This window comes from Mastigoproctus giganteus, chromosome 2 (genome assembly GCF_048544385.1).
Source record: "Mastigoproctus giganteus isolate SK-2022 chromosome 2, ASM4854438v1, whole genome shotgun sequence".
Classification (NCBI taxonomy): Eukaryota; Metazoa; Arthropoda; class Arachnida; order Uropygi; family Thelyphonidae; genus Mastigoproctus; species Mastigoproctus giganteus.
Genome location: NC_143576.1, coordinates 233,734,071 through 233,761,341, shown reverse-complemented (window position 1 = coordinate 233,761,341; position 27,271 = coordinate 233,734,071). Strand labels below are relative to the sequence as shown.

Genomic DNA, 27,271 nt, shown 5'->3' with positions numbered 1-27,271 from the left:
CATTTTAAGTCATGCTGTTGGCACATTCTCTTCTGAATTTCATATACATGTTATCTTTTGGTATCTAACTACTATTTTTATATAGCTCGATATGGACACGTGACTGTCTCTAATGGAGTGATGTTTCTTAGATGATTGAAGTATACCTGACTAGTATGTGATTTAAGAAAACGTTTATATTCATGATTTCCATTATAATGTCAAAATAAAGAATTACATTACAAAATTTTAATTGCAAACTATTTCTTGTCATGCTATTAACAAGTTTTGTCAAGGGATAATCCTGTCTGGCTAAATTTTACATCATTTACTTGGATTTCAGTAAAGCTTTTGATATAGTTCCATAAATGATTGTTGTATGAATTGGAGCTGTGTGGTATTTAGGGCAATTAATCACTGTGGATAATGGGATGTTTAAGTGGACTCAGTAATTAATTGCAAACTTCATTGTTGCTTACTGTTTCTGATTTTTATTAATTTATGTAGATATTTCAGCTTTCAAGTTCAGTTTGCTGATAATACAGTTGTGGGCAGGGTGTTTATAGTTTATTTCATTTTAGCCCTCGTGTGTAAGCACAGTTGGTATAATCACTGTCCTCTGCATGCTGAGTGGAAAAGACCCAAGTTTGTCATTCCTTGCATCATTGACCCCTGTCAATGATGCAAGGAATTTTTATGGGTATTTTTCATGGCGTAAATGAGTTACTCAGTCTCAGGCAAGAGTAGCATGATTTTCTTCCAGAAACTCACGTTTTTTGTCCGGGAAACATCAAATTGATCACTGAACGCGCGCACACACACACACACACACACACACACACACACTATAGATGGTGCAATATGGCCTAAGTTGCTGATGCATGTAATTTTGGTATATTCCTAGTGGGAACATGTAACCACCTTAGGTGAACAAAATCAAGTCACCTGCATGCTTGACATTTATGCCAGTGAATGAGAAAATGGCTACTTTCAGTAGTGAGAGTAACTTCAGTAGTAGTTTACATTGCAGTGAACTAAAATGAAATGGACTATAATAATTGTAATAAGAGTATTCTCTTTCAACAACAACTTAGTAAATTATTTGGATCAGCTGAAATAGGAGATGAGATAATCATTAGACTGTGGGATGATCCAGTTCGACTGAAGAAGTCATATGTGCCCAGCATGAAAGAAGACCTAAAAAGGTGACGGGGGAAACTAAAGTATAGACTGGGGGGGGATTACAGGAAAGAATTTGTTGCATCAAACTGGCTGAGACACAGAATAATACTAATGCAATGCTAAAAATGGCAGGCAGCAGACGGATAACACTGGCAATGCTGCAAGGGCTTGCATCTGGGCAGAAGTAAACCTAGAGTTAATGTGCCACTTGGATAGTATCGAACTCAAGGTAGTTGATGTCAAAGGATTTTGGAATAACTATACAGGTTGATATGACATTCTGTAACACTATAGACAGCCTTCTAGAACAATTCATGCAAGTTCTGCCAATGATATATAGAACTCTTCCAATAGAAATGGTTGACTATTCCATTACATAAAGCAGGAAGTAACAACCTACATTAAAATGCTGCCCATCTACAAATTTCGATAAATCAAAAATTAAAAACATAGAGAAACAAGTAAGAAGAAGGAAAATCGATACTATTTAGCATGCCCTCTAATGAACTTGGTAATTAATTGGAATGGAGAGAAGGGTTTACTTGTATTGAATGTTGATGAGGATGGAAAGTGGTAAGTCAAAGAAGTTTCCCCGAAGTGTTTAATCTGTGTGTAGCGGAATCTGCCAAAAACCCCCAAAGAATTCATTCATTGCATTGCACTAATGTTAGAAGTAAATAAAGATTAGAAATAAACTTACTACATTCCTATATAAATGAGTAGGACCATTTAAGAAGTCATCAGTATATTTCTATGTACAAAAGCAGCCATGTAATTGTAGAAAGGTGGTTAATTATACTTTGCTTATGTATGTTATAAATTGGTTGTATTTTCTAAATCATAACACCTAGAAAATGGAAAGTTATGAAGAAGGCAAGGTTTTCAAAGATGGGACTAGCAAATGCATCTGTATTGTAAGTAAACCTGTTTGTCCTATCTGTCACAAAATTTTCTATTAATATAAGAGTAAAGTAATAAGCATCATTATGAGAGAGAAAATAAAGGCAAACTTTGTGCCTTGCTGAAACTTAGGAAAAGTAAAATGTGTAGTTTGAAAACCTTTCTGGTGGACTGACAAAACATCAAGAAATGATGCAGTTTGAAAAAAATGAAATTATTATTATTATTGCTCTTATATTATTTCTCCCTGGTTGGGGGTTCCACCTCGTGACAAGTATTGCTACCAAGTACATAGGGTGGTTGTTGTTATGTCTGGTGTAACTGTTGGTCGAGGAACTCTCTGACTATCCTACAGGTGTTCAGGATTACGACTTTCTGGAGTTCCTTGTAGGTGTCCCACCAAATACGGCGGATGCGGAAAGGTCAGGGAATGACCACCGCATATCCCAGGAGCAATATGGCCTTAGTTGCTAATGCTCCTAAAAACCAAATAACAACAACCTTGTAGGTGTCCGCTGGGAGACCTGTTGCTGCTAGGCTGTTATGTAGGGTCTTTGGCACCATACCTGTGGTTGATACGATGATCGGGATGGTTGTTACCTGTTGCATATGCCACATCTCTTTGATCACCTGTCTTAGGTTCGTGTTCGTCCTGATTTTTTTCCCCATAGGTTTTTTGCAGGTTGCCAGTGTTGGTTTCTGCTATGTCAGTCAGATAGGTAGCCTTTCTGATGGACGGACAAAACATCAAGAAATGATGCAATTTTAAAAAAATGAAATTATTATTATTATTAGCCGTATGGTACAAGGAAACCCGAGGCTTATGCTGTACCAGATAAATAAACTTTGAGTTACCCTGAGAGAGAGAAAGAGAGAGAGAGAGAGGGCGGGGGGGGGGGGGGATGATGATATCCAGCTCAGGACTCTGGGTGTACCAAGCCCATACTGCAAAAGCAGGCAAGCATTTAGCAACTTGCAGAACAGTGTATGCTAACTTTGATTGAAGTATGTTCAGATAAAAAAAACTTTTGAAGACAGTCTTTGCCTGAACTTGTTCAAGATATACAATAAAACTAAAAGCAAATTTATTCAAACAGCTTAAGTTGAGGGCAAAATCATTTTGTTGATGCTGCTTTTATGGTTCATGAAGAACTTGTGAATGTGATACCACATTCACAAGTCTTGCAGAGCCGACCGGGCTAGCTGGGTGGGTAAAGTGCCTGCCTGGCAACCCAAAGGTCGCGGGTTCGAATCCTGCCTCGGGCTTGGATCAAAGTACTGCAAAAACCTTGGGAGGTGCATTATGGCCACAGAAGCCGATGTGCCAACAACTACAAAAAAAAAAAAAACAAGTCTTGCATGACTGTCTAAAGCTAACAATACTGTATTAAACCCACATTTAATCTATGAATTTATTATTTTTTGCCATACAATTTGTATGGAAAAAAGAAATATTAATTTCTGGAAATGTTTCTTTCTAAAAATCCAGCAGTTAAATCGCTGTATTTTTCTATTTTTCGAATTTTAATGAAATTTGGAATGGTTCAACAAATATTTTTAAATGCTCAAATATAAATATTTCATGAAAATCTGCCCACTAGGAATTCCTCTGTTACATGAGGATGGACAGATAGACATGGTGAAGAAAATAGGCACATGTATATGCAAATGCACCTAAAAAGCCTGTATTTAAGATTCATTTACAAGCAAGCCTGTATTCAGGATATTCCCTTGGTTGGCTAGGGTTTTTTGTATAGTGGCCTATCAATTTTGGCAACAACTGCAAAGGTACCCCCTTATATTATGTAAAGGCTTTCTAAACTGTTGTGCTGTCAGAATTCTCCTGCAAATGGAATTTCTGTCTTTTCTGTTGCTGGTGGAATTTTCAGAGGTATACTGTGATAGTAGATAACGTTATCTGTAAGAGCTTTAACATTGTTATGAATGGGTTTGAACTGAGCAAACATACCTAAAAGACAGTTTATTATTCACCAAACTTACTAAATTAACAAAGTTTTTTTTTTTTTTTTTAAATTAATTTATTTATTGTATATTTCTCAAGATATATAATATCGGTGTTTTGATACACCATAGACACTCTTAAAAAAACTACTAGGTAGTTGTGGGCATCATTTGCTCTTTCTCATATTATGCTCTGCCTTCACGACGAGTTGCCATGATACTGCACTACCTCAAATAAGTAACGCTTCACTAATAGAGAAGACTATTGTTACTTATTCTCAGTGAGTACCACCACCCAGACATGTTTCAAGGCTATTGGCCTTGAAGTGAAGGCAGAGCACAATATGGTGGTGAAGGCAGAGCACAATATGAGAAAGAGCAAATGATGCCCACAACTACTTTGTAGTTTTTTTAAGAGTGTCTATGGTGTATCAAAACACCGATATTATATAGATACTAAACTCTTAAAGTATTATGCCATGTGCATTTAATTATTTTAAATATTATCTTATACACCTTTTGGCATCTCTCATATTGTGCGATTAACTTCACAACTGAGTCGTCATGTCTGCAATACTAGGGTACCTGCCCACCCACTGATGATAGGCCAATAGCCTTGAAACATGTCTGGCTGGTGGTACTCACTGAGAATAAGTAACAATAGTCTTCTCTATTAGTGAAGCGTTACTTATTTGAGGTAGTGCAGTATCATGGCAACTCGTCGTGAAGGCAGAGCACAATATGAGAAAGAGCAAATGATGCCCACAACTACTTTGTAGTTTTTTTAAGAGTGTCTATGGTGTATCAAAACACCAATATTATATAGATACTAAACTCTTAAAGTATTATGCCATGTGCATTTAATTATTTTAAATATTCTCAAGATATGTATAGAACACCAAATCAAAAGATCAGCTGAATTTAATTTGTGTATTTATTGTACTTATTTATTAATCAATTTATTTTATTTGTTTTATGCTTAGAAGTCCATAATAGCAGTATACTCTTGTGTTTTTGGCAACTGTAAATTATTTAAAAAAAAAAAATCCCTTTCCTTCAGCCTCACATTCCTTGAATCTTTTAAATCCATATTGAAAGTCACTAAGTACCAAATACAATGCAGAGTTTTACAGTTTGAGTGCCATGCAAAATGATATACCACACTCTTTGTGTGGTATGTCATTTTGCTGGTGTATATCATTTTAATGTTTTAGTGACATTAAAAATCATTGTTTTGGGATGCTAAGTCTCCAGTGGGTCCTATATAATTTAAATTTGCTGAATAAAGCTGTTCAGGCTACACCTGCTTGTATCAGGGTTGGCTTGGATAGGATATATTTCAGGCAAGCATGGAAAGAATTTTTTTTTACTTTGAATCTGGTGTATAAGTTTTGTAGGTGACATCTAGATCTGAATCAAACTTGCTCACCCTTTCCTTGATAATAATAATTATTATTAGATGTTAAAACCTTGCCAGTTGATCTAATTACAATGATGATTTTACTCTAAATTGTGCATTGGCTTAGTCAAATGTTACACCAATATTTCTTTGACTAAAGAAAAATATTGAATCGCAGAGTAATAATTTTAATGTCTTTTTTCTTTTCAGAAGACCTGTTGTGATTGCAGACATGACTTTTGCTCATCATGTATATTAAAGGTAAAGGGAACAGAAAAAAAAAACAGGTGTAGGCGGTGTCAGACATTTGCCTTGGTGCCACTGGACAGAACTGCTTTAATGGGATTGCGAATCAAGGATTTGCGTTGGTATTTAGGCTCAAGAGCTGTTTCAATGCATGGTTGTAAAGAAAAACCAGAGTTAGTAGATTTGATAATGCACCATGCTGGAGCAACACATTGTAGACAGTATGATTCAGCAAATTGTTATAGTCCTAAACCTCCTACATATCAAGCAGCAAATTATGATGACACTGGTAGTGGGTGTGGTAGTAGCAGTGGTGGTGGTAGCATGCATAATTCACCCCTTAGGACTAGTGAAAGTGTAAATAGTAGTCCAGGACCATCAAACAACTTGAATTTTTATGAGGAAACCTCAGAGGTAAAAAAAATGGGGGGAAAGCATTTATTCTTATTAATATTGTATCGATGTGTTAAAAGCTTTGTATGTTCTAAAATTTTATTTAACATATTCACTTAGAATAAGTTGCAGATTTTACTTATCTCAAAATTGGATAAAACTTTATGTAGTTTTATTAATTTGTATCAGTTTTTAGTGCTTATATGTATGGTAGCATTAATAAATATGCGTGTTTCCCACATCATGTAGGTACCAATCCACTTCCTGTTGGTCAGCCTTGTCTACCCACAGAGTTAACTTATTCTATTATTTAACAACACACTGATTAAAATAAAACTTCTATGGTCCATCTAAACTTTGCTGTAATTTGAATTTGAGTTTTAGTTCTGATGTCATTTTAACTGTGAAAATTTCACATTCATTTTACAATCCCCTCTAAAGTGTCATATTTACCAACTATGTGGCCCCCCATATTCAATGTGAGTGATCACTGAATTATGACCATCCCTCCCTATGAAAACTCAATGCAACCCATTGACCACGTGAGGTACGAGAGTACGTAGTTAGTCGACCTATGTAGCATAGATAAGGTGTCAGTGGTTCAGTGGGTAGTAAAATTCCGAGCGTGATGGGTAAAAGGAAGGATTTATCAGACTTTGATAGAGGACAAATTGTGGGTGATCGATGAGCTGGTGCCTCGATTTCCCAAACGGCTGAACTGGTAGGATGTTTGAGAGCCGTCGTTGTTAAAGTATACTGGGACTGGTGTCAAAAAGGTCAAACAACAACCCGACGGCAAAACTGCAATGGTCAGCAAAAGGTTGCTGTTAGAGGTGAGTGCTGGGTCTGAAGACTCGTACAGGCGAACTGGTGCAGCCCTGTTGAAGAGTTGACTACCCAATACAACGTGGGCCCACCCGGAACAATAGCTGGCATGACCATGCATCGTGCGTATGGGCTATACCAGCAGACGACCCCTACAGCATCCTCTTCTAACCAAAGTTCATCGCTGTAAAAGACTTGCCTGGTTAAAAGAGCATGCAAGTTGGACATTAGAAGACTGGAAGATGGTGTGCTGGTCGGATGAGGCACGTTATTTACTTCACACCATGGATGGTCGTGTATGGATTTGGCGTCAGCAACATGAGGCTCTTGATCCATCATGCGTGGTGTCAAAAGTGCAGGCCAGTGGAGGCGGTTATATGGTGTGAGGCATGTTTCACTGGCAGGAACTTGAACCCTTGGTGCATGCAGAACAACGTATCAGTGGTCTCTGCTATCGTGAACTGCTTACTGACTGTGTACACCCCACTATGTTACACTTTTGCCTGAATGGCATTGGTGTCTTCCAAGATGACAATGCACCAAGCCATTGGGCATTTGTTGTAGGAATGGTTTTAGGAACACAGTTCTGACTTCCAACATATTGACTGGCTTCCGAACTCACCTGATATCAATCCCATAGAGCACTTGTGGGGGACACTATGGAAAGGTATATCAGGCGTCTGGATACACCAATCATCTCCATACCTGCATTGCTGGCCGCATTACACACATCTTGGTTGGGCATACCTCCCGAACACTTCAGACACCTTGTTGAATCAATGCCAAGTCGGATAGCTGCTGTACTGAGGGCAAAAGGACCTGCGAAGTATTAGGTAGGTTGTCATAATTCACTGAACACTCGGTGTATGTGCTTCCCTTTTGCCATTCTAGCCAGGTGTGGCTGCCTCTCTTTGGACCTTTTAACAAGTTGCATCTTGTTTTAGGTGCCATCTCCATACATGGATACATTATTCAAAGTGCAGTCTGGAAACACTGTTCGTTTAAAAAACTTCTACAATAGGTGAAGTTACCAGTTCATAATTTCCATTCAGTGAGTGGTAAGTTGAAATTGCCTATAACAAGGCACTCAGCCTGATTTGCCCATTTAATTTGCATACCAAGGTTCTTGTTGTACTCTATTACAGAACATCTGTTATGTTCTGTAATATACTATAACTACAGCCATCTACACCATACACTCAGTGTTTAGTATTGGTAGTGGCAAATGAGCAAGGAAGCAAACTTATATGGCATTAGCCAAAAAAAAAAAAAAAAAAATTCTCAAACCTCTCCATAGCCTCCAGTAGTTGATCTTGATTCTTCTTTGAATTAATTCAAACTACCCATTTCCACAACCACAAGCAGAAGTTGGTTCCAACAGTCAACCATCTGCTAACTTCCACATATCTATTCTCTAAAAATGCTTCATCAATTTGAATTTATTCCCCTCGTGCATAATCTAAACAAGAGGAAAAATCCCATCAGCTTTCAGCTTGCTCAGTCCATTTAAATCCTTAAAAATCACAATCATATCAACTTTCAGGTGCCAAGTCTTCAGGTGAAATTTGCAGAACTGAAGCCTCTTTCTTGATAAGAGTATCCCTTCAATCTCATTACCCTTTTCTGCACTTATTCCAGCAGCTCTATATCCTGCCTAAAGTGAAGCCTCCAGACCTGTATGCAGCACTCAAGATGCAGCCTAACCATTGCCTTATACAATGGGATGGCACCTCCATAGACAGGTGGGCAGTAGCAGAAGTGCATAGCACACGCTTCTTGATTAGACCGGGGTTCAGGCCCGTGACCACCAAATACGGAGGATGCGGAAAGGTCAGGGAATGACCACCACATATCCCAGAGCAATATGGCCTTAGTTGCTAATGCTCCTAAAAAAAAAAAACAAATAATAACAAATACAATGGGATAATCATTTCCCTAGCCCTGCTAAAAAAGTTCCTGTATATCATTGACAAAACCCCGTGAGCTGTCCCAGCAGCTTATTTGTACTGCTCAGAGAATTTCACATCTGACTGCACAGTCATCCCCAGGACTTTATTTTCCACTGCCCCGAGTGTACTACACAGTTGGTACATTAATCTAGTTTTAACATACTACTACCCATATGCAGTACTTTGCATTTGTCACTGTTCAACTTCAGTTGCCATTTTTCAGTGCATCTGTCTAATTTTTATAGATCTTGTTGCTTTAATAACTGTCATTAAACACTCTTGCCAGCCTTTGTACGAGGGCTGTTTGATAAAAAAAAAAATGATTATAATTTCCCATGAACAATTGTCCTGCTTGTTATTTCTAGCTGAGCTGTGGAATTTAAGACCAAACCAAGCTGTATCACATAGCAAATCTGCAGTTGACTTGTGTGTGCACGGCGGTCAGTCAAATTTATGCCTGTTCAGTTTTGCCTGTGTAACAATGTTCATGATGTGCGAGGAACAGTATGCTGCTCTTAATTTTTTTTTTTTTTTTTCTGTCTCAAGAAAACATCACCTGAAGCATATGAAATGTTAAAATAGGCTTATGGTGAATCTGTGCTTCCCTATAGCACAGCTTGCACAGCTGGTTTAATGTTTAAAGATGGACATGATTCATTCACATAAATCTACATTCACGCATGAGGAGTTATTCAGGAAGGAGAATGACGTAGGTAAAGTAGACATTGGCAGTGAGCTAGATGATTTTGTAATAACTGAGAGGAAAGTGGAGGAGAGATTGTTGAGGATAAACATAAAAAGGTACCTGGGGTGGATGGGATCTATCCAGTTATATTAAAGGAGGCAGCAAAGGAAGTAAGCAAACCCCTAGCCATAATTATGAGAGCTTCTTTGGACTCAGGGGAGGTACCCATAGACTGGAGATGTGCAAATGTAACCCCAATTCACAAAGGAGGATCAAAGGCTGACACAAGTAATTATAGACCTGTTAGTTTAACTTCTGTTCCAGGAAAATTAATGGAGGCACTGGTTAAAGAAGCATTGCAGGATCATCTAGACAAGAATTCAGTTATAGCTCAGACGCAGCATGGTTTTGTTAAGGGCAGGTCTTGCCTGACCAATGTGATTGGATACTATGATGTAGTCACAAAAGAACTGGATGCAGGGAATAACTTTGATATTATATATTTGGATCTTAGAAAGGCTTTTGATACTGTTGCACATGGAAGACTGCTGCACAAATTGGAGCAGTGTGGCATTGGAGGCAAATTGCTGCTATGGATAAGGGTATGGTTGAGTGGCAGAAGACAGAGAGTGGTAATCAATGGACACTGCTCAACGTGGACTAATAGTAGTAGTAGTAGTAGTAGTGGCACTTGATGCAAGAAAGCAAGTGTAGGAGCTTATGCAGCATCAGCCAAAAAAAAAAAAAAAAAAAAAAATCACACCATACCCTCCAAATGCCTGTCTAGTTCCTCCTTAAATTTATTTAACCTATCAACTTCCACAATGACAGATGGAAGTTTGTTCCAGCAATTAACCACCCGCTGGCTAAAGGCAAATTTCCGCACATCTATTCTACATCTATCCTTTCTTAATTTGAACTTATGTCCCCGTAGGTTCGTATTCTGAACAAGTGGGAGGATCCCATCAGAATTCAGCGTGCTCAACCCATTCAAGGCCTTATAGACCTCAATCAGATCACCGCGCAGGTGCCTAGTCTCCAGCCACTGCAATTTGCAGAACTTAAGCCTCTCTTGGTAAGAGGATCCCTTCATTCCCCTCACCAATCGTGTTGCTCTTCTCTGTACACGCTCAAGCAAATCTACATCCTTCCTAAAATGAGGCCTCCAGACCTGTACGCAGTACTCAAGGCGTGGCCTGACCATTGCCTTATACAGAGGGACAATCACCTCCTTTTCCCTGCTAGCAAAATTCCTATATATCATTGACAAAACCCCGTGACCTGCCCTAGCAGCCTGTCTGCATTGCTCAGAAAACTTCATATCTGACTGCACAATTATTCCCACGTCTTTTTCATTTTCTACCACCTTAAGTGTAGTACCACACAGTTGGTACGTTTCTCTGGGGTTACTTCTACCCATATGCAGTACTTTGCATTTGTCAAGGTTAAACTTCAGTTGCCACTTCTTAGCCCATCTGCCCAAATTATCTAGATCCTGTTGCAGTAGCACACTGCCATGACTGTCATTAACAACCCTGCCAACCTTCGTGTCATCTGCAAACTTCGACATTAAGCTTGATATACCTTCATCAATATCATTGATAAATATACAAAACAACAGTGGACCCAACACCGAACCCTGTGGGACTCCACTAATAACATTAGTCCACGAATAGCAGCACCCATTGATTACCACCCTCTGTCTTCTCCCACTTAACCATCCTTTTATCCATTGTAGCAACTTACCCTTAATACCATTCTGCTCCAATTTGTACAGTAGTCTTCCATGCGCAACAGTGTCAAAAGCTTTACTGAAATCCAAGTATATGATATCAAAATTATTTTTTGCATCCAGTTCCTTTGTGACCACATCATAATAACCAATCAAATTTGTCAGACAAGACTTTCCCTTAACAAACCCATGCTGTGTCTGAATTATTGCTGCAGTCTTGTCTAGATGATCCTGCAATGCATCTTTAACCAGTGACTCCATTATTTTACCTGGAACAGAAGTTAAACTAACTGGTCTGTAATTACTCGTGTCACCCTTCGAACCTCCTTTGTGAATTGGGGATACATTTGCACATCTCCAGTCCGTGGGAACCTCCCCTGAATCCAAGGATGCTCTCATAATTATGGCTAAGGGTTTGCTTAGTTGCTTTGCCGCCTCCTTTAATATAACTGGATAGATCCCATCCACCCCAGGTGCCTTTCTTATGTTTAACTTCAACAATTTCTCCTCCACTTTGCTCTCAGTTATTACAAAATCATTAAGCACACTGCTACAATTTGATAACCTTCTTCCATTTTCAAACTGTAATAATTCCTCACGTGTGAATGTAGATGCAAAATACTCATTCAGTTTGTTTGCTATCTGAGCAGGATCATCAACAGTCAAACCATCGATGTCAAGTGGACCAATCATATTCATTCCCTTCCTTTTAGAGTTTATATAAGTAAAGAAATCCTTGCTGTTTTTCTTAGCATCTTTTGCCAAAGATTTCTCGTAATCCGCCTTTGCCTGCCGAACCTCCTTTGTGACCTGATTACAGACTAGCTTATATCTGCTACAAGCTTCTGCGTCGCCTGATAATTTATATGCATCCCATGCATTTTTCTTCTCTGTCACGAGTCTCATTAGTTCATTTGATAACCATTTAGGCCTAAACCTTGAACAATATTTCTTCATCGGTATGAAAAGTCTAGTAGCTTCCACAATTAATTCCTTGAATGCTTCCCACTTAGAATTTACTGTTTGTAACATCGTCAGTTGATCCCACTGTACAGAATTTAAAAACTGTCTGAGACCAGTGTACTCCCCTTTACGGAAGCAAAAACCCTTTCCTTTACCCCTGACGGTAGTTACCTCTCTGAGTAAATCCCACTTCAGCACACTGTGATCACTGCCACCTAGTGGTTCCTTTATCTGCAAATTCTTAATACACGAATGATCACTGCTGATAACCAGATCAAGAGTATTACTTTCTCTGGTTGCCTCTCGAACATGCTGCTGCAGAAAACAATCATCCAATCAATCCAATCCAAAAACAATCACTAATGTTATTAGTGGAGTTCCTCAGGGTTCAGTGTTGGGTCTGTTGTTGTTTTCGGTGTTTATGAATGATATTGATGATGGTATATCAAGTTTAATGTCCAAGTTTGCAGATGATACAAAGGTAGGCAGGGTTGTTAAGGACACTACTGATGCTATGCTGCTGCAACAGGATCTGGAAAGGTTGAACAGATGGGCTGAGAGGTGTCAAATGAAGTTTAACATTGACAAATGTAAAGTACTACATATGGGAAACAGTAACCCCAGAGCAACGTATCAACTCTGCGGTACTACACTGACAGTGGTGGAGAATGAAAAGGACCTGGGGGTAATTGTGCATGCAGATATGAAGTTCTCTGAGCAGTGCAGACGAGCTGCAAGAGTAGCTCATGGTGTCTTGTCAATGATATACAGGAATTTTTCTAGCAGGGATAAGGAGGTGATTATTCCCTTGTATAAGGCAATGGTTAGGCCACATCTTGAGTACTGTATACAGGTCTGTAAGCCTCATTTCAAGAAGGATGTAGAGCTGCTGGAACGGGTACAGAGAAGGGCAACAAGATTAGTGAATGGAACAAAGGGTTGCTCTTACAAAGAAAGGCTCAAGTTTTGCAAATTACAGAGTCTGGAGACTAGGCACCGGCGAGGTGATCTGATAGAGGTGTATAAGGCTTTGAATGGTTTGAGCATGCTCAATGCCAATGGGATTCTTCCTCTTGCTCAGAATAATCACCTCAGAGGGCATAAATTCAAATTGAGGAAGGACCGATGTCGGATAGATGTGCGGAAATTTGCCTTTGGCTAGCGGGTGGTTGGTTGGTGGAACCGACTTCCATCATTTGTTGTTGAAGTTGATAGCCTAAACAAATTTAAGGCTCAACTGGACAGGTATTTCGAACAAACGGAGGGGTGAAATGGGAGTGGTGTGTTTTATGTTTTTTTTTTTGGCTGATGCTGAATAAGCTTGCTTTCTTGCATCATATGCCTCTACTAATGCTAATGCTAAATCAGTGGTCCTTGAGCTCCAACCATTGCTGTCGCCACAGAAACCATAAACACTACTTCTGTAATCATGAAAGAAGATCATCATATAACAGTAAGGCAACTGGCAGAGATGTCAAGAATATTAAAGGAAGCTGCACAGTATTCTCCATGACCATTTGCATATGACACATGTTTGTGCATGCTAGGTTCCAAGACCACTCAGACCTCAGCTACAGAAGGTACTGAAGATGTTTGCACGAGGTAATAATGGCAGATAACATGTGGTTTCATCATTTTGACCCAGACAGTAAACAACAAAGCTCTGTTTGGAAGTCTAAAGCATTACCAATACTGAAAAAAGCAGAAGTTGTGGCTTCTGTAGGGAAGGTTATGGTCATCTCTTTTTGATATTCAAGGTTTACCAGCATGTTGTGCCACCATGTTGTTCCACATCATACAACTGTTACAGGACCTTACTACAGAACTGTACTGCACACTTTGTGGGTGGAGATGGGAAAAACCCTCTGTGCCACAACTAACACACTTTGCACACTTTGTGGATCACATTCGACCATAAGTGCATGCATTGTCATTGTTATTTCCACAGTTCGAGAAGGAACTACGAGGAAAACATTTCCATTCATCAGAAGTTGTGAAGAACATTGAAGGCAATTCTCAAACGCATGTAAAAAAAAATGGCTTCCACAATGTTTTTGAAGGATGGCAAAAACGTTGGAGTGAATGCATTTCATCAAATGGGGAATACTTGGAAAATGACCATCAAAATATGGATGATTAATAAAGGTATACTGTATTGTGAAAAAAAAAAAAAAATTATGATCATTCTTTATTGAACAGCCCTTGTATTATCTGCAAACTTAGACATTAAGCCTGATATACCTTTATTAGTATCATTAGTAAATATAGAAAACAACAAGCTCAGCACTGATCCCTGGAGGACTCCATTAATAATGTTAGTCTGCAAAGAGCAGTATTCATTGATTACCTTACTTTACTCCCACTCAGCCATCCCTTTAACCATAGCACTAACTTGCCCTTAATGTCACTCTGCTCCAATTTATAACTTTGATTTTCTTTGATATTGTTGCTCCGATGTGCAACAGTATCAAAAGTTTTCCTTTAATCCATGTTTATGATATCAAAATCATTTTTTGCATCCAGTTCCTTTGTTAATGCATCATGGTATACAATCAAATTAGTCAGACAAGATCCCCCTGAACAAATCTATGCTGTGAGTGAAGTACAAGTACACTCTTATCTAGATGATCATGCATTACTTCTTTAACTAGTGACTTCATTATTTTCTCTCTAACAGGTCTGTAATTACTCATGTCTCCCTTTGTGAATTGTGGATACATTCACACATCTCCAGTCCATGGGTAGCTCTCCTGAGTCCACGGAAGCTCTCATAATTATAGCTAAGGGTTTGCTTACTTCCTTAGCTGCCTCCTTTAATATAACTCAATAGATCCCATCCACCCCAGGTGCCTTTCTTATGTTTATCTTCAATAATTTTCCTTCCAATGTGCAATAGTAGGTGGTTTCTCTCAGTTATCACACAATCATTTAGATCTCTGTTGAGTTTGATAAACTTCTGGCCATCCTTTTCACTAAGGAATTCCTCATATGTGAACGTAGTTACAAAAATACCTATTAAGTTTGTTTGCAACCTGGGCAGAATCATCGACAGTTAATCCACTAATATCAATTGGACCAATGTGGTTTATCCCCTTTCTTCGAGTGTGTTTACATAAAGAAGTCTGCTTTTTTTATTTGCATCCTTTGTCAAAGATTTTTCATAATCTGCTCTAGCTTGCCTAACCTCCTTTGTGATTTGATTGCAGACTAGTTTGTCTATCATAGGCTTTTGTATGTTCTGAAATTATTCTCAGAGGAGAAAAAAAGATATATGCTTACTATTTAGATCACTATTAAATTATTTTAAAGTGAGATCTTCATATAGATGCATGGGTTCAGAGTTTGCTTAAAAACTGAGTCATTCCTGTTCTCTCTAATAATACCTATATTAGTTTTAATGCCGAACTGCACTTAAAAATTTTGAAAAGATTTTAAAAAGCCAACTCAGTACCTGATGAGACAATTTTGTCTCTTCTGTCCGCTTATGGATGGGTCCAAAAAGTGCAGAATTTGTGAATTAAATTGAAAATGCACTAATTATTCACAATCTTTTTGTTTCATTTGCCAGTTCGTAAATACCCTCAACATGTGGGAAATTAATCTGTAAGTAGGCATGGAAAAAACTGTGATTTCATGGAGGAGAGACTACAAGGTGAGCCTTATCCATTTATACCATAGTTGTTGAATATTTCTTCCTTTTATGATTTCAGCAGTGCCACGTAGATTTTGTGTGCGATATGATTTCCATATTATTAGTGATTATTTGAAAACATTTTTCAAGCCTATGTGGCTGTTTTGTTTTGCAGTGTTGTTGGAAGTGCTGTAGCTGGGCCAGACACAAATTTTTAATGTTTTGATTTATTGATCGGCAGTAGTTATAATCTTTATGGAAATGAAATATTGGTATTCACACCTGCAGTAGGATTTTTTTACAATTTAAAAATTCATAAAAGAATTCATTTGAAAATTGTATTTTTAGAAACTCTTGAAATATTTTGGGTCACAATTATTTTTATTCATTTTTTTTTTTTTTTTTTCCAAAAAATATTCAAATATTGTCAACAATAAAAATATAAAATTTCATCAGCATTGTGTTTGAAAGGCATTACATAGTAGAATCAGTTAAAATGAAAAAGGTGCTTCACATGCCAGTCTAGTGGAAAGCTTCTTTGAGCGAACCCTTGTCTTTCTTGTTTGTCATTTGTACTGGAAATGACAAAATTTGAGCAATGTGCAAACATTAAAGTTTGTTGTAAACTTGGAAAGTCAGCCACAGAAACACAATGTTCATTAAAGTTCACAGAAATTAGGCTATGACAAAAATATAAAGTGTTCAAGTGGTTTCAGTTTCCATGAGGGAAATTAAAAGAAGTAGTTGCCATCAAAAACCTGAAACATCAATGTGTCTGCACCATCCTTTGAATGGATCAGTGACTGACCATTCAAAAAATTGCCAAGGGGTCTTCCTTTTTTTTTGGTTTGGTTCAGGCCATTTTGGCACGAGAAAAGCATAGGAGACAAGTTTGCCCCATGTGCTTTCACTTCAGATGAAAGCATCAGTGAAATTCCAGGTGGGAAACTAAATCACCAAGGCCAAAAACAGGTGCAGAAGTGAAATCAAACGTGAAGTTCATGATGGTTGTTGCATTTTTTGATGAGGGAATGGTGTTATCAGAATTTGTTCCGTGAAGCACCACTGTTAATGCAGCCTATTACCAGGAAGCTTTAAAATCGTTGCGAGATGCCATCCATTGTAAATAACACAAAAAAAATGGTGAAACTGTTGGTTCCTTCACTATCACAGTGTACTCTATTATTATTATTCAGCAGTTTTTTGCTGAAAAACATTCTGGCCATGAGTTACCCACCTTATTCTCCTGATTTGGAACCATGTGATTTTTGGCTATTCCCAAAATTAAACAGGACATGAAAGAAAAATGATTTGAGTAGATTCAAGAAATTCAATCAAACATGATGGACCACCTAAAACATTCACAAAGGACCTCCAAAAATATTTTGATCAGTAGTGGGCAAGATGAACCTAGTGCATGGCTGAGAGAGAGAGATTAAAGAATATTAACAGTGTTGAACAATTTTATAATTGAATAAAATTATTTAATTCTTTGCAACATTAACCATATTTTTTGACCAAACCTTGTATATATATTAGGTGTAGCAATAAAGTTCCCAGACTGAAAATGGTTTTACTTTTATTCAAAGTAATCAGTACCTAATTGATTGTGCTTATTACATTGTTCTAAAAATTTCTGAAAAGAGTTAGTGAAGGCATTCAAAGCGATTATATTCAGTTCTTGGTTACATTTTTTTTATGTCCTGAACATCCTGAAATCTCTTTCCTTTGAGGGCAGTTTTCATTTTGGGAAAAAGAATTTCTCTGTTACTAATTTTTGCAGTGTATGATGGACGGTTGATCTGTACAATGCCATGTTTCATCAGAAATGTCGTCACAAGTTCACAGTTGGAGGGAGGGGGGGCCATTGTAGTGCAATAAAAACCAACTGCCTTTCTCTTGAAATGGTTGCCTTACCCAGGAAATGCACTGCGATAGTATTTGAAGTACCGGAATGTAGCATTGACTCCCTTCCCTTCAGGTACAAATTCCTTGTGAATCACACCACTTGTCGTAAAACACGACCAGCATTATCTTGATCCTGCACTTCTGTAAACAAAAGTTTTTTTTTTTTTTTTTTGGGCCTTGGTGATGATTTTGAAGTCCACTGCATGCTTTTACACTTTGTCTCTGTGTTATACTGAAACACCCAACACTCATTTCCAGTGACAGTACATGCAAGGAGGATTATCTTAAAGTCTGGATGAAATCTTCACATCATGACACTCTTCATTGCTTCTGCTTGTCTGTGAGGCTGTACAGCACAAATTTTGCACAGACCTTCCTTTTCCCTAAATCTTCATGTAGAAGAATTTGAAGGATTGTCTCCATAATCATATTCACCTCACCAGCCATCAATATGAGGGTCAAATGACGATCTTTTGCCACAATTTCACAATTTTTTTTGCAGCTCTGTCCTCATTTCGAGAGATTGACAGACACCCACTTCTCAGGTCATCACAAATGTCCTCACATCCATCTGTGGCTCACTTATACCATTCAAACACACTGGTACAACTTAACATTTCATCACTATGCACATTTTTTAATATTTCATATGTTTCTGTTGCAGATTTTCCCAGTTTAAAGCAAAAATTTGATATTCGTTGCTCTATTACAAAATCGTGACACGGAATGTTGATGCTACTAACGAAACTGGTTGTTACTTGCAATCTATGAGCCTACTGGACAATCTCTGTACTTTCATCTGTTAGAGGAAGTTCAAACAACAACATACCACTTCTTTTATTTTCACACTTATTGAATGTGACTGCAATAGCACCAGTCTGGGAACTTTATTACCACCTCTGATGTTTGTTATAATTTCCCAGAGCAGCACAATTCCTGATGTCGGGTTTGCACTATAGATTGACAGTTAATTAGACTGATAAACTTTCTGATTGCTAACTTTCATATTCATATGATGTAGATTTTGAATAATAATAGTATCAATGTTCATTAGGACAAGTGATGAGAGAACATCTGAAGTTGGATTATCAATGAACTGGTCAGTAATATCATTGCAAACAAGTTTGACTGATACCGGCATATATACTGCTTCAGGAAGCTTTCCACCAGGATCTAAAGTATAGAATTGTCAAAAATCACTTGAACAAATGCATGCATTCCTTGATTGTTGACTTAATGATTTTTGACTTATCACTTGTTGAATGCTTCCTCAAACATCACATAATATAGGGCAAATGTGATATATATTGGGAAGTGCACTGTTTCTTTGGAGATACAGGTTTCCTGTAATCATATAATATACTTGCCACTAGGACAGTTTGATTTTTTATGTATATATAACTTAAGACTTAGAATGTGATGCATACTTGGAAAATTTTCCTCTGGTGAGCAATATGCTTATAGTTGCCATAGTAACAAAGAAACTTTGCACTCAGTCAGAACACAGGTAACTTTTCTACGGCAGTTAATCTATGCATTTTGCTAACAGAAATTCTGTACAGTATCAGGGGCATAGTATATTGCTGGACTTGTTTTTAATGTACACATATTTGCTATTGATTTTTTTTTTTTTTTTTTTTTTTGTCTTAGACAAAGTTAGCATACCAGGAATCATACTATGGTTTATATTAATCTTTAGGCTCAAAATTTATCACTTGATGATGCTGTGATGTCGAATTATGGTTATTCTACTGCCAGCACAACAAGTCTTGATGCCACAGAAGCAGAATCAGCAATAAATAAGGTATTGTTCTCTCTCTCTCTCTCTCTCTCTCTCTGTGCGTGTGCATGCACACGCACATATGCTGTGTACAGAGATTTTCCATTGATTTTTAAATTGATATTTCAAAAGACTGGATTTTTAATAAATTTAACGGACGATTAGATAAATACATTGCTTGAAATAAATAAACACAACTAGTGAGGAATACATGATTAAAATTATATAGATTGGCAAGGCTAGTGCTGTCTGCCTTTTATCACTTTACTTAAAGCAGCCCTACAAGACAAATCAGAATGCATAGACTGCCTGTGTAATGCATGTCCTGATTTGCCCAAATAGTGCTTGGTGCTTACCCAAATAGCTCAGCCATTATACTAAACAACATTCTCTGCTTAAATTCATTGTGACATAATCTGGGACTAAAATGTGGAAACCTTATAATTACTTCTTCAGACAAACTTCAGAACTGTCATAAAATAAACTAAAGTAAATAGATATACACTCACTTGCCAAAAAATTAGTAATTTTTTTCGACCAGCATTGTCAGATAATTAAACATATGGTATGCGTATGTAGTGCCTCCGTAGCCAGGAGCGGGAGTGCAGTGGCACACGCTCTTTGAGTAGACGGGGGTTCAAGCCCCTGACTGCTAAATACGGTCGATCTGCCAACCCGCAGTGGACCAGCGTGGCAGATTATGGTCCATTTCCCTCAGCATGAATTGTTGAGGAGGCTTCCATCCTGCAGCGGGTTGATAATGGCTGCAATTTACTTTTTTTTTTTATGCATATGTAAGTTGTCCCAAGCTATGATCATGAGTTCCTTGGTATCAGATAAATACTGCATGCATTCTTGAGGCTTGTTAATCTATCTGGTTGTAGAACAGACAGGTAATTTTCAGAAAAATGTTATTGCTGGAGCACATTGCAAGAAGTATTGGTGGTTGTGTCTGGTCTTAATTTTAATTTTTTCTACTCGTTTTTAAAAAAAAACTTCGTTTATATTCACCAATTTTTTGCTCCATTTTGCTTTTTTTTTTTTTTCCCTCCCTGCTCTGACATATTCTATTGTAATGTGACGTCCACCTGTAACGTGTGCACAGAGGAGAGGGGGAAAGCAGTGAGTGGGAGGTGCCTTCACCTGCAAATCGCTGACTTCCTCTCTTTCTCGCTGAAGTACAGAGGCGCCCCCCCCATTAACTTTGGTCCTTGAGGTTGTCAGACATTCTCTCAGATATGACAGACAAGCTGTACTTGCATCTTGGGCGTCTAAAACGCTGATGGAACTGATATTCGGGTGACACTGAAGTCAAGTGGACTCAATTTCAGTGAAGTCAAGATGGTCTGTGACAACCAAATCCTCTGCCTGCACCTTCACGATGGTGGGACTGTTAGTAAACCTGGGTATAACCCCCATGCACAAGCACACTGTGGGTGACCACCCTGGTGTGAACCAATTTAAGCAGGGGTCGAGGTGTAGCGCCCAAACCACATGGAGGAATGCCGCCCCTCTGTGTTACCAGGCAATACTAGGTGGTAGATGACTCATCAACTGGTGCAATACCACTACTTTGCTTGCCGACCGGGCTAGCCGAGTGGGTAAAGTACCTACCCGGCAACCCAAAGGTCGCGGGTTCGATTCCCGCCTCGGGCTTGGATCAAAGTACTGCTAAAACCTTGGGAGGTGCAATATGGCCACAGAAGCCGATGCGCCAACAACTACCAAATCAATCAATCAATCAAACTACTTTGCTTATTGGAGGCTTGAAGTGGTGGTTTGTTTGTTTGTTTGTTATTTGGTTTTTAGGAGCCATTAGCAACTAAGGCCATATTGCTCCGGGATATGCGGTGGTCATTCCCTACCTTTCCGCATTCTCCGTATTTGGTGGTGACAGGTTTGAACCCCGGTCTAATCAAGAAGCGTGTGTTACGCACTGCTGCTCCTTCCCACCTGGCTACGGAGGTGCCTTTGAAGTGGTGGAACCCATGTTTAGTCTCCAGAGCAAAGTTCCGGTCAACCCTTCCCCATCTCTTCCATAATGCAGTATGATTGACGACTTTTGAGGTTATGATGAACATCGTGGCAAGATCCAATATTCCTTACATTTCGAGGGTATAGCTCTAAAACGGCGTTCGCAGACCGGCCGCTAGTTAGTACACAGGACCGAACATATTGGTAACTCTCTAGGAAGCTTCCGGATCAACTAGTATATAATCTTGCTACCTGTACTCTGCCAGATAGTGACTGGAGGGAGTCCGAGCAGTGTGTATGCGGGAAGCATTGTCGAAGCCACGTTATGTCATGGATCTGGGTGTATTCTTACTGTGTGTACGCCATATCCAAAAATTTCATTACTTCATATAGCATGTATCCCCCCCCCCTTTTTCTTACTATTGAATACACCATGAATTGTCAAACTAATAGAGTAAGCTTATCTGCGAAAAGATCTAAACCTCCCAAACACTTCATAGTTAATTTCACAAATACATACGTGCTCTCAATTCTAATCTCAACGATGTCCATTTCCACTTGCAGTCTGCCAAACCCCATCTATCTTTTTTGACAGAATCTCAGTTATCAGTTGATTCAACTGCTGCTCATCTCAGTTGCCCAAATTATTCGCTGTATGATTCCTTTTGCCTCAAAGGTGGTACTTGTGCATATGTCCATTCCGATATTCCCTGTCAGAGACGGTAATTTGGAATCTCCTCTTTTCGATCTTTTCTAGCTTAAAATCTCTCTGCCTCATTGTGTCAAATTCATCTGTTGTCTCTACCGTTCTCCCAACTCCACTAATCACTTGGAGCTCTTCGACTTCCTCTTGTTAAAATCACCAATTCCTTGGTGATTTTAACATTCACAACTCCAGCTGGCTTCGGTTTTATAGTCACACCAACCCAGCTGGTCGAGATGCTGAGGCTTTTGCAATTACCAATGACCTTTTTTTTGCACAGATTGTTCAATTACCTACAAGAATACCAGACAATCCTAACCATACAGCCAACACCCTTGAACATTTTCTCACAAAAAATCCTTCTAAGTACATGGTTCAAGTGAGTGGTCCTTTAGGCACCTCAGATCACAACTCGGTGATTGTCTTTTCTCCAATGGAGCCTTTATCTCATGACTATTCCCAACCTCATGTTGTTTGGCATTACACGAATGCAAAATGGGATGACCTGCAAGATTTCTTTTCTTCTTTCCTTGGTCGAACTACTGTTTCAAAAAGCCTGTCAACGTTTGCTCAGATTGTGTCAGTGAAATTATTCTTGTAGGAATGGAATCCTTTATCACACACTCCACTTTAAAATCTCATCCTTTATCTAAACCTTGGTTTTCCAATAAATGTGCTAAGGCCATTCTAGAGAAGAATGTTGCATATCGTAATTGGCTTGTTTCCAATTCTTCAGTTTCATTTTCTGCTTACACCAAAGCTCGCAACAATTGTAAAGCAGTTATTAATCAGTCCAAACTAGATTTTGAACAGGCTAAGAGTAGAAAACTTGCTTCTTGCCCTAATTGTAGCCAAGCATTCTGGTCTCTTGCCAAAGCTACTGGCCACAACCTTTGTCCATCTCTGCTCCCACCTCTTGTCAAAACCAGATGGTTCTGTTGTCACTTCGGCCAAGGATAAAGCTGACCTGCTAGCATCCCATTTTTCTTCCAGCTCATGTATTAATGATCTTGGTAAAACACCTTCCATGATTCCCAACATGCTCCATTCAATACCTCCTGTGGTCTTCCGTCAAAAGAATGTCAGAAGAATTTTGACGAATCTTGATGCTAAGAAGGCTCCAGGTCCTGATGGTATTTCTCCACTTGTTCTCAAAACCTGTGCCCCTGAACTTACTCCTGTTCTTGCCACCTTTTTTCACTTTCTTATTCCAAAGGTGTTTTTCCTTCTGCTTGTAAATTTGCTCATATCCAGCCAGTTCCTAAAAAGGGGACAAATCCCTCCCATCCAATTGTCGTCCCATTGCAATTACTTCTACTCTTTCTAAAGTAATGGAGAAATCAATTAACCGCCAACTCTTAAACTACTTGGAAACCCATCTGATCAACGATCGCCAGTATGGATTCCGGCAGTGTAGATCCGCTGGTGATATTCTGGCTTATGTTACCCATTTATGGACTATTTCAATGGAAAGGTTTGGTGAAGCACAGGTAGTTGCGCTTGACATCTCAAAGGCTTTCGATCATATTTGGCATAAAGGTCTTCTAAACAAGCTTCCATCTTATGGTTTTCCAACTGTTTTTTGTAATTGGTTATCCAGTTTTCTCTCTGATCACTCACTGAGAGTGATGGTAGATGGCTCTCTGTCTTCTAACTTCTCCACTAATGCTGGTGTCCCCCCAAAGTTCAGTTCTTTCACCCACTCTTTTCCTCTTGTATATTAAGGACCTTTTTTCATTGACTGGAAATCCTATCCATAGTTTTGCCGATTATAGCACATTGCATTCCACTCTTCATTTTGAGAAACCTTGCCCTGCTCAATCAGTTTCAACTTCTTGAATGTCCACTTCCAATTCCTTAAATGCCGATCTCCAGGTAATTCTCCAGTGGGGCAAAGGCAACTTAGTTGATATCAATCCTTCTAAAACTCAGTCTTGTCTTATATCTCGAAAAAAAGGATTCTTCTGCTCCTATGCTTATCTTTGGTGACACTCTCATTTCTAGGCAAGTTAATATCTCTTTTGGGTATTACCCTGACTTCTAGTCTCTCCTGGCATAAGCACATTACAAATACTGCATCTAAAAAACTTTTTCTCTTTCGTTCTCGGCCTTACTTTTCTTCCAAACAGCTGTTCACTCTGTACAAATCTCAAGTCCGCACTACCATGGAATATCGTTCCCACATCTGGGGCGGTGCCACCAAAACCTCTCTCAGACTTCTATATTCCATTCAGAAGAGGGCAGTTAGGTTAATTAATGACTCATCTCTAACAGAGTCTCTCCACTCGCTGTCTCATAGATATACTGTTTCTGCTGCATGCCTTTTCTACAGATACATTCATGGGCACTGTTCTTCTGAATTGGCTTCTATAATTCCTGCTCTCTCCTTCAAAACAGTCCGAACATGTACCACCACTAGCCAACATCCATTTACTGTCCAACTTCAAACCCACAGAACCAACTTTTCATATTCCTCATTTATTCATTCAACTGCCATTTTCTGGAACAACATTAGCATTAGCATTAGTAGAGGCATTTGATGCAAGAAAGCAAGCTTATGCAGCATCAGCCAAAAAAAAAAAATAAAATAAAATAAAAAAATAAATAAAATAAAAAAAAAAAAAAAAAAAGAAACCACTTCCACTTCACCCCTCTGTTCGTTCAAAATACCTGTCCAGCTGAGCCTTAAACTTATTTAGGCTATCAACTTCCACAACAAGGGATGGAAGTCTGTTGCACCAACCAACCACCCACCCGCTGGCTAAAGGCAAATTTCTGCACGTCTATCCTACATCTGTCTTTCCTCAATTTGAATTTATGCCCTCTCAGGTGATTATTCTGAGCGAGAGGAAGAATCCCATCAGCATTGAGCATGCTCAAACCATTCAAGGCCTTATACACCTCTATCAGATCACCTCGCTGGTGCCTAGTCTCCAGACACTGTAATTTGCAAAACTTAAGCCTTTCTTCGTTAGAGCAACCCTTTGTTCCATTCACTAATCTTGTTGCCCTTCTCTGTACTCATTCCAGCAGCTCTACATCCTTCTTGAAATGAGGCCTCCAGACCTGTATACAGTACTCTAGGTGTGGCCTGACCATTGCCTTATACAAGGGAATAATCACCTTATTCCTGCTAGAAAAATTCCTATATATCATTGACAATACACCATGAGCTACTCTTGCAGCCCGTCTGCACTGTTCAGAGAACTTCATATCTGCCTGCACAACCACCCCCAGGTCCCTTTCATTCTCTACCACTGTCAGTGTAGTACCACAGAGTTGATACGTTGCTCTGGGGTTACTGTTTCCCATGTGTAGTACTTTACATTTGTCAATGTTAAACTTCATTTGCCACCTCTCAGTCCATCTGCTCAACCTTTCCAGATCCTGTTGCAGCAGCATAGTGTCAGTAGTGTCCTTGACAACCCTGCCTACTTTTGTATCGTCTGCAAACGTTGACATTAAGCTTGATATACCATCATCAATATCATTTATGAATACAGAAAACAATAATGGACCCAACACTGAGCCCTGAGGGACTCCACTAATAACATTAGTCCACGACGAGCAGTGTCCATTGATTACCACTCTCTGTCTTCTCCCCCTCAGCCACCCCTTTATCCACAGCAGCAATTTGCCTCCAATGTCACACTGCTCCAATTTGTGCAGCAGTCTTCCATGTGCAACAGTATCAAAAGCCTTTCTAAGATCCAAGGATATAATATCAAAGTTATTCCCTGCATCCAGTTCCTTTGCGACTGCATCATAGTATCCAATCAGATTAGTCGGGCAAGACTTCCCCTTAACAAAACCATGCTGTGTCCGAGCTATAACTGAAGTTTAAATGATCCTGCAGTGCTTCTTTGACTAGTGCCTCCATTAATTTTCCTGGAACAGAAGTTAAACTCACAGGTCTATAATTACTTGTGTCAGCCTTTGATCCTCCTTTGTGAATTGGGGTCACATTTGCACATCTCCAGTCTGTGGGTACCTCCCCTGAGTCCAAGAAAGCTCTCATAATTATGGCTAAGGGTTTGGTTACTTCCTCTGCTGCCTCCTTTAATATAACTGGATAGATCCGATCCACCCCGGGTGCCTTTCTTGTGTTTATCTTCAACAATTTCTTCTCCACTTTACTCTCAGCTATTACAAGATTCCCTAGCTTACTGCTAGAGTTGAATACACCTCTGGCTTTCCCCTCGTTAAATAACTCCTCATGTGTGAATGTCGATGCAAAATATTCATTTAGTTTGTTAGCTACCTGAGCAGGATCATTAACAGTTGACCCATCGATATCAAGTGGTCCAATCTGATTCATCCCCTTCCTTCTAGAGTTTACATAAGTAAAGAACTCTTTGCTGTTTTTCTTTGCATCTCTTGCCAAAGATTTCTCGTAATCTGCCTTCGCCTGCCTAACCTCCTTTTTAACTTGGTTACAGATCAACTTGTATCTATCATAGGCTTCTGTGTCATGTGTTAATTTAAATGTATCCCATGCATGTTTCTTCTCTGCCATATGCCTCATCGGCCCCGGGTGCCAAGCGATTATTAGTGTAGCCAAGCGATCTATATATTGTGTGCAAAGCAAATAGTTTTCTTTAGGTTTAAACACAATTTTCTTCATTTATTTGTATTGAGAAACTTTTGCACTACAAAAAGTAGGCAGAGTTCCAGGAAGGAAATTCACCTTTCTGTTTCTTGTTATCTTACTAACCAAACTAACTGAGCTGCTTGGTTACCCTTGTGGCACTGCTCCTGCCTCCCCGTGCCGGGGCCGGTAACCTGGAAAGAAAAGCTATCTTTCCGGGCCTAAAAGGAGCAAAATGATCTCTTCTACAGGACATAAGGATCTTAATATGGCTGCTCATGAGACAGAAGACTCTAACTCATGCAGTGGTAAATGTCAGAAAACTGACAGTTTACAAAGAAGGCATCCAATGCACCTTGTATTGCATTCGACTCAAGAACAGTCTCTTGGTAGTCTCTCGCTTTTTAAAATTCAGAAATACCTAGGAACTCTAATAGGATCTCCGAAAACAACTAAACGTCTGAGATCGGGC

At 39.0% G+C, this 27,271-nt stretch overlaps 1 protein-coding gene across 1 annotated transcript in view; it reads left to right on the top strand.

Annotated features, from left to right (window-relative positions):
• Positions 1–27,271, top strand: part of LOC150090253 (E3 ubiquitin-protein ligase rififylin) — a 95,815-nt gene that overhangs the window by 55,993 nt on the left and 12,551 nt on the right. The window contains exons 3-4 of the mRNA XM_090369035.1: positions 5,633–6,082; positions 19,454–19,558. Coding sequence (XP_090225161.1) covers positions 5,633–6,082; positions 19,454–19,558 — 555 coding nt within the window. The remainder of the gene's footprint in view (positions 1–5,632; positions 6,083–19,453; positions 19,559–27,271) is intronic.